This window comes from Neurospora tetrasperma, assembly GCF_000213175.1.
Source record: "Neurospora tetrasperma FGSC 2508 unplaced genomic scaffold NEUTE1scaffold_1, whole genome shotgun sequence".
In the NCBI taxonomy this organism is placed as follows: Eukaryota; Fungi; Ascomycota; class Sordariomycetes; order Sordariales; family Sordariaceae; genus Neurospora; species Neurospora tetrasperma.
This window is the reverse complement of record NW_009799099.1, coordinates 3,487,717-3,497,028: the sequence shown is the minus strand read 5'-3', so window position 1 is coordinate 3,497,028 and position 9,312 is coordinate 3,487,717. Positions and strand designations below refer to the sequence as shown.

General features: G+C 38.6%; 1 protein-coding gene across 1 annotated transcript; it reads left to right on the top strand.

The window, feature by feature from the left end:
• Positions 1-5,642: 5,642 nt before the first annotated feature.
• Positions 5,643-8,973, top strand: NEUTE1DRAFT_120103 (uncharacterized protein; the record flags this gene model as incomplete). The annotated part of the gene is made up of 2 exons (XM_009849881.1): positions 5,643-5,690; positions 6,261-8,973. The coding sequence occupies 2 exons, from the start codon at positions 5,643-5,645 to the stop codon at positions 8,961-8,963; spliced, it is 2,751 nt and encodes a 916-aa protein (XP_009848183.1).
• Positions 8,974-9,312: the final 339 nt, after the last annotated feature.

The window sequence follows — 9,312 nt, the reverse complement described above, 5'->3', positions numbered from 1 at the left end:
GCTAAAATAAATTTAATTTATTGAAAATAAGTTAAGCGTTCTTAAACCCTACGAATTTTATCCTTTTCTTTAAAGATTTAGGAGAAGGCTTAGGTAAATTCTTTATAGGAACTTAAAATTTTCTTAGTAAAATCCGAGGCCTAATCTCTATTCTTATAGTAGTCCCTAAGGATAGACTTATATTAAGTAAGGGCTTTATTTATAAATTAAATACCTATGTAAACTACTTTTTCGAATTTAGAAGTAAACCGATCTTTATAAAAATAAAGGTAAATATATATTTAAATTAAAAATTCTATAAGGGCGGCCTATTAATTATTGAACTCTTTAAATACGGATAATTTAATTTTTAATCTATTAACGGGGGTAATTCCCTTTCTTACCTTCGCTTCGGGGGTACCGGATTCAACCTTAAATTAAATTTTAAATTAGAGAATACATTCTTATATAGCTTTAAACTACTATTAAAGGACAATAAAATTTAAGGGTTTATTCGAAGTATTATTATTATTATTTTTAATAGTAGATATAGTAAAGCGAAGAAATATTTTTAATCACTATTTAAAATAGGCTAAAGGGAGTAATTAACGTATAACGAATAGCAATCTAATTTATTTAAATAAAATAATTAAAGGTATAAAAATTATTAGGGCTATTTAGTAAAATTAAAAGGTTTATGATAAATATATATATATAATACTAATTTCGGTAATAATAATTTATTATATAGTTAATTACTATCGAACTATTTAATAATTTGAATTCTCTAATCGTCCCTTTATACTTCTCGTCCTATTATAGGATATATATCTTTAGCCGTCTACATAATTGTAAATTCCGTAATTTACGTAATATTTACTCTAATATTATAACTTACTATAAGCCTTAGCTTACCTATAAATACTAATTTACTATAAGTATTAACTTACTAGTGAGCCACCCGCATTAGTGAACTACCTACTACGCCCTTCCGGGCCTTTCCCTCTCTTACGGTTATACTAGCTATTTATAGGCGGGGCTGTTGCGTCCCGAGGGTCTGGGTGGCCCTAGTATCGCTTAAGTTCGTAATAATTTCATAATAAATAGGAGTAATACGTATTATTATTTTACTTCGAACGAAGCTAGGAAATAGGCGAAAGAGATTAAAATAGGCGTAATAATAGCGTATATACTACCCCTATAATTAATGGAGCAATTTATAAAAATAGAGGAGGAAGAAATTAATAATAGTAGTAATATTATTATAAGTAAAGGTTAGGGTAAGGGTAAAGGGAAGGCGCCCGTATATATTAATATTATTTAAAGTAATATTACGCCTAATAATTTATTTAATATCCTTACCTAAATAATAGCGGTTAGGGAGAGAGATTTAAGGGAGGGCGCGCCTTATTACTAATACCCTTCCTATTTACTATATCCGAATTAACTCCCCCCCCCCCCTCCCTCCTCTTATACAATAACTATTAATTCCTTATTAGCTCCGTCTTTATACTTTAATTATATATTTTATAATTATCTCTAAGTTGCTAGTACTAGGAGCGCTCTCCCCTTAATATTATTACTAATAATAGTACTATTTATTATACTATTATTACCGCCGCCTATAGCCCTACCCAGCTTAAGTAATAGCGAGCTTATCAATTAGTAGATAGCTGTTTTTTATACGTAGTACTATATTAGTCGGACTAGTAAAATAAAAATTATAAAGTGTATATAAGGTAACTTTCGATTAGTATTTATTATTAACCCTAAGCCTAGGGTGCTATATTCCCTCTACGAATTAAAAAACGCTAATACTAAATTCTTTATATAAATAGGCTACTCTTCTACCCTCTACTAGACTATCTACTAATTAATAAAATAATTCCTTATTACGTACAATAACTTTACTAATAAAGTAGTAGAAATATTATTATCGCCCCTAGGTCTAAATAAATAACACTATTTTAATTTATATTACTAGTATCCTAATACTAATAACTACTTAAAATATAGTAGCCGACAATATAGTTACTACCGAGGCGCTAGTAATACTCTTATAATAATAACATAAATAATGTAATATACCCTATTTGATCGAATGTAAAGAATGTAATATTTATTATAATAGTAATTAAATATATATTAAAATACGAGGGAATATATAAAAAATAGGTTTTATACGCTCCCCGGGGGTTTCGCTATATTATTTGGCTATAATAATATATCCTAGCATCCGTTCGCTTCGTAATATTCTACCCAGCCGCTAAATTGCTTATATTTAATAAATAAAATATTTATACTTTATATATACTATACGCGATATTATACTATTCGTCTCTATTATAATAAATTAATTATTTATTTATTTACCTATAATATAATAATATAATTATATTATAAAATTACCCCTCGGTTTTTAATCTATTTCGCTTTTCCTGTATAAATTTAATATATAATTAAAGCTTTTACCCGCTCCCTTCCTCTCCCTCTTCTTCTTCTTTTATTTATTCTACCTAATCCTCCCTATCCCCTTCCCGTTTTTTATCTGTACTTCGTCCTTCAGTTTTATATTAGCTATCTTTTAATTACCCGCCTATTAAATATTACTTAAATTAATTTTAATTCGTAATACCTCTTAAACTAATTAATCCGTCCGTATTAGGCTTAACCTATAGTAAGGGTAAGGGCACCCCGTCCGCCTCGGGTTTAATTTATAGTAAGGGCGGATAAATTATATATAAATATAATATAAAAGAGAAGGCTAAAGAGGAAAAGAAGAAAAGTAAGAAAGAGAAGAACGTTTAAAAAACCTCGTATTTCATTATTGTAAATAAAGATAAATAGTACGTTAAATATATTAAACTACTATATAAAAAGACACTAAGTATTACTATTGTAACCTTTACTAAATTTTATAAGGGTTATAACGAAGCCTACTACTTTTAGGAGCCTAGTATATAACCGTTCACCCCCCGTATTTATTCTAATTTTAATATTTATATAATTAAAGCTTAAAGTACTTATTATTACTACTAGTTAAACTATACTAACGAATAGTACCCTTATAGCAATTTAATCATTATTATTTATAAATTTATAATAGCCGTTATTCGCCTCCGTAATATTATTACCTCCGATATAAAGGCGTTCAATATTTTTTATATAAAAATAAATAAAATTACTATTAATTAGGATTCGGCAATTACTAACCCTATTACTCCCTTTAACTTCGGTTCTTTGCATCCTACTAATACCTCGTTCGGCAATCATACATTCTCCCCCTCGAAAAAGCGTAGAATTTTAAAGCCCTTCGGTACTACTATTACAATCGCTATTAGCGAATTAACTATTGTTCGTTAGAACGTCTCTATACTATATACCATCTCTATTATAATTAAATAAACCTTCTAAATCTATTTTAATTTATTAGAAAAGTTTAATAATACTATTAAAAATATTTTATACGCTTCTACTAATAATTATAATATCCTAACGGTTAAAATTTCGGATATTAAGGAACTACTAAATAATATCTAATTTATAATATACAATTATTCTAACCTCCAATCGCTTCCCATTCTAACCTAATTACTTATAAGTTAATAATATTCGTAATATCCTTTATTTTTATATTAGCAGAAAAACCCTTACTACCTCCTATAATATTTCTAATAATAATATTAATTACCCTAGCTCCTAATCGGCCTCCCTCCCCTACCCGGATAAGGAGGAGGGTAATACTAAAAGCGATAATAATAATAAAGATTATAAATAGCCTAACGAATAAATATTCGAAAATAAGGAAGAGGACAGGTAAAAAATTTATTAAATATGAAACTAATTATTATACTACCTAGTCGGCCTCCGCCCCCCCTCCTAGATTATTCGAATTTTAATTTATATATCGGTTTATAGGTTTCTTAATTGTAAATCAATTACTACTTATTTACTATTATTTCTTTTCTTTACCCGAGTAAAATTATTTTAGGGTAGGATTAACTATTATATAACCCGGTCGGCCTCCGCCCTATCCCTAATAACTACTTTTTTTATATTTTTTTATAAATTTTTTTTTTAGTAGGTAAGTAATATTATTAAATATTAGATAGTTATAGAATTTAATTTTCAAAATTTCTTTGGGTACAAATAGGGTATATTATAGATTCTAAGGTAAAATATAGATAATATATATACTCAAATAATTGTACTATAATAATAAAAATTCTTATTCCTATTCCCTACTCTATATTTATAAATACAACTAAACTACGCCTAGTAATATACCCGCTAGTAATATACTCCGCTACCTTATCTAAATAAAGGGTATAATAATCCTTCTTATTATTAATACCCTCTATATCTAATTATACGTACTTAAAATACCCCTATATTTATTCTACCCTTATACTGACTTCCTATACGGCCTTATATAGAAATTTAAGGAAATTTTTATTTAAAACATTATTAATACTATAAATTTAATAAATATCTTTAAAATACTGTTTAAAATTACTAAAATATACCTCGATCGGATTATATTCAGGTAAGTACAATAATAAATACTAAAGGAGAATACCCGCGTTATAGTATATCATCAGAATATCAGTATTATAATATTACCTAGTATTATCTATTATTAATATACTATTATAATTAGGGAATAGGTTTATTTTAGGTAGTATATAGTTCCCTAACTATATAATAAAACCGTTTTTATTTATTTATCCCTTTAAAATAAGTAATTCTAAGAGGCTATTTACTGTAATAGTAGGTAAGAGATAATACTAGTAGCTGTAAATAAAATAATTAATAATTATAAGAATAGCTCTTCTCGGGGCCTAACTAGTATAATAAATACTATTCCTATAGTCTATACTAAATTTATTATAAAATATAAATATTTTTACTATAAAAAGCGAACTCCGGTATAACTATTCTACTACTAATTCGGGTATTTATTAAACTACCTTCATTCTTAACTTCTTTTTATTCTAGCGCTCTTTCTTTAAATATTTTAATATAATTTATTTAAATATATACATATTATATTCAATTGCGAAGAATCCCCGAATCTCATCGAAGTACAAATCCAACTTCAATATTAATAATTCAAATACTTCCTTTATAATAATCAATAACGTTATTTCAAGTAGGTAATACTAATATATATATTTATAGCCTACTCTAGGAACTTCCTAGCGTTCTAACTACTATAGTTTTGAGTAAATAACTCACTCGTAAGTTTAATTATATTCCGAAGTATACGAATATACCGAGGGGCAATCCTCACAGCAGCCGTAATACTAGCAATAGGCTTATTATTCGTGATTATTATACAAATAATATCCTTTTAGGTATAATTCGTATATTATATTATAGCGCCGTCCAAGAGCTTCAATTCGGTAGCACTTCGGGTCCGGCGCGGGTCGATTTACAATGGGAAATAGCCAATAAAAGTCGAAAATATCGCGTTTTCACAACATCTGAACCAGCACGTTTACCCAAATGATAGGGGTCTGAAACGCCCCATGCCAAGAAATACCAAGATAGGATCAGGCGTTTGGCGGTGGGAAAGGTGTTTGAGTGTGGGAACGTCTGGGGCCCTTCTAAGCGCATCTTGTGCCGGGGAGGGGGGGTTGAGGCGTCAGCACTTCCCAAAAATGGGCCCATGGCCCAAACCGCCCAGTTCAAAATGGAAGACTCCGTCCGTTCCTCGTCTCTGGCTTTTCGGTCGTCGCGATAGAAACCGAAGGGTCAGGTGTGATGTTGGACTTCGCGCCTTTCCCCCTCATTGGGATATTGGGGCTGGCTGGAAGGCTAGTCAGAGTCTCCTTCTTTAACGTTGCTCTTTCTCTACTTCTGATCATTTCGGCTGACTGACCTTTGTTTTTTCCTCTTTCCTCTTACCCTAACCGTTCACGATACTTTTTCAAACTTCGAGCCAGGACAGAAGTTCGGGAGCCCAGAGAAGGAGTTGATGGTTTCTCTCGACCAATTACACCAAGGGCAAGCTCAGTTGTTGTTTGGCTACGGAGATACGACAGCCCATCGACAATCTTCAGCTGCCGCCCGGGATATGATCAACTGCAGCCACTTCTCAGCTCGTTGGCTTGGGTCTCATCCATTTATTTGTGTAGGTAGTCAGGGGATCTCAAAGTCAATAACCACTCATTTCTTTTCCTAATCCTCCCTTCGTTCATCTCCTCAATTTTTCCGAGACCTCTCGGGATCTTTGCCCTTGACGTCGCGATCTATAGCACACTGAACATTAGAATTAGCCGCCGATGGATTACCTCTACGCGCCGCATCCACAGGCGCGGCCGCCGCTGCACTCTGCGCATTCGACAGGCTCCTTCAGCCGAATATCGACTGTCTCGGACCTCACAGAGTTCGACAACGTACAACCACGTCCGTCGCTGGTCTCCCTTCAGTCGGATTACGACAATGGTGGATCTAATCATCAAGGTTATGACGCCAAAAGAGAAAGCGGACATGTCTACACGGGAGCCCAGACTGGCTGGTCTGCGCTAGTAAACTTGCCAAGTTTAGGAGGGGGAGGCGCTAGAAATAGCAGCTACGAGCCAGTGCAGGGGCAGTTCTCGGAACACTCATCACTAAACCAACATCAAACTCCACCATTCGAGCGCAACAGACATGGCCAGGGCCGCTCCTTTGCCGCCCGCGCTGCTCATCTGAACCGACGACCTGATGCGATTCCGGAAGAGGATGGCATCGATCTCGGCCTCATCCAGTCCGCCGCGCCCCTAGGCGGCAGCCCGGCTCCAGCTCCAGTCCCCTACCTACGCGTGGAGCCTGTCTTCGATGTCAGTGCAGCCTTGGGTCCGTCCACTGATGCGGACGACAAGTTCATCAGGTCACTACAAGAACAGGAAGCCCAGGGCAAACTCACTGGTGGCTTGGGTGCTGGAATTCGCACAGATGCCGTCGTGACCGAATCGGCTCTGCTGGCTACAAGTCCCATCTCTGACCGAGGCTCCTCTATGCGGCGCTCGTTCACGCGAGCTGCTGCACGTCTAAGCCGGCATGACACCGTCAAGCAGTTGGCGCAGCAGGAGGCGAACAAAAGAGGGAAAGTGATCGAGGTGGTGATGGACGACGATGTTGTTAGCAATTTGGGAAAGTTTGACTTGAGCGTCATGGCTGGACCAGACGGAGAATCAAAGAGTCCGTATGGGCAAATGCGGCAGACGACATTTCCTTCAATGAAGAGGACGGAAAAGCATGTGTTCTACCCAACGCCTGACTGGAAGCCCTTCTCCATGAGATGGCCATATCTGGTGTCCCTTATTATTGTTTCCATTGTGGCGGCCGGCGGCGTGGAAGTCCTTTACCAAAGATCAGCCAAGCAGCCATTGGTGGTCTTCAAGTCACCCACCGATATAACACCCACGGCGTATTTCTGCGTAAAATTCCTGCCGACGCTCATCGCCGTCACGTATGGTGTGCTCTGGCAGATCACCAACTTCCAAGTGATGCGCCTAGAGGCTTTCTACCAGCTCTCGAAGGAGGACGGTTCCCTCGCAGCAGAGTCCATCAACGTGGACTACTTCAGCTTCTTCAACCTCTTCCGACCTATTCGTGCCCTTCATTACAAACACTATGCGGTAGCGGTTTCTACCATAGCAAGTCTTCTCGCCAATGCGCTGGTTCCGACTCTCTGCTCCGCCTGCATCGTCCTCTCACCCGACCGCGACACGCGCCTCCGGAACCCAAACGACGAGAAGCGCATTTCCATCCACGCCGTCTGGCCACGTATCCTCACCCTCACACTCGTCACAATTGCCGTATTTGGCTGCGTTCTCTTCTACCAACTCCAAAGCCGTCGCTCCGGCCTCCTCGCCGACGTCAAGGGCATCGCCGGTCTCGCTTCCATGGCCACCGTCAGTCACATCCTCATGGACTTCAAAGACATGGACGTGGCCACGCACAAGGACATCCACAACAAGCTCAAGAACCACCGCTACGTTCTGCGCAACTCAGCCCTTGCGCCCGCCGACGAAGTCTACAACAAACCGCTGTCTAAAAAGGAACAAGACCGCGAGCGCTACACAGGCAGCCACCTCGACGAGAACCCGCACCCGCTCTCCCTGCGTGCTGCGGGCGCCATCCCTTTTATCACCTTCATCACCCTCTTCTCCGTCCTGATCCCCTGCGTTCTCTTCACGCCCGCCAATGTCCTGGCCGACCGCGCGCCCTGGGTGATCACCGCCCTAGCCGTCTGCCTCAAGCTCAGCTGGGGCGCCATGGAAACGGACGTGCGCATGATGGAGCCGTACTACATCCTCTCTACAAAGCGGCACGCGCCTCCCAAGACACTGACGCTCGACTACAGGTCCATGCCCTTCGGCGGGTGGGTCGCGCTTAAGGGCGCCATGAACGGACACTGGCTAGTGAGCTTCGTCGGGTTTGGTAGCGTCATGGCGGAGTTTTTGACGGTGTTGGCTACGAGCTTGGCAAGCGTCGAGGGGAGGGTGTTTGTAAAGGCCACGAAGGAAGCGTTGTTGCTTAATGGGAGATCTGAGTTCATCGAGGCTGGGGACGACAAGAATGATACAAACTCAATCAACGCGTGGCAGGAAACGCCGCTTTCCTTTTGGATCTCACTGTGTTTGGCGGACTTTGTTCTGCTTTACATGGGAGTGATGGCAACTATCGTGTTCGTTCGGCGGCGCCGTGTGTTCTTGCCGCGGCAGCCCAATACCATTGCGAGTGTGTTGGCGTATATCCACCAAAGCAAGATGTTGTACGATTTTGTGGGGACAAATAAGCTGAGTGATGCCGAGATGGTCAAGAAGTTGGAGGACCAGGTGGGCAAGACTTATGGGTTGGGATGGTTCCAGGGACGAGATGGGCAGATTCATTGTGGTGTGGATGAAGAGGAGTTGTTGACGGGGTATAGGAGGGGGATGGATTATTCGAAGGCCACAAAGCCGTGGGCGGAGGGGGTGGAGTGGTTGTAATTCATTTTGGTGTTTGGGCTTTGGCCTTTCAGGGGCAAATGGGTAGTGAGACTGTTATGATGATGACGGCGATGATGCATCTTGGGTTGGCTGGATTTCATAAGGGACTTTTTGGACATACATTCCTGATATAATAACATTGGGTATACTGACTTTCCGTCCTACCCTCTATGAATCCCATCACGAGGCCGAAGTACCTCGTACCTCCCGCTCACGTCAAGACCCCTTGATCGAGGAGAGCTGATCCTTCTCATACCAAGTTGGTGGAGAATCTCTACATGTCATCTGTTTTTCGACCTTTTGATTTTTTGACCCATTGAGTTGAGGCATAGGTTCTCATGAGCCTTGA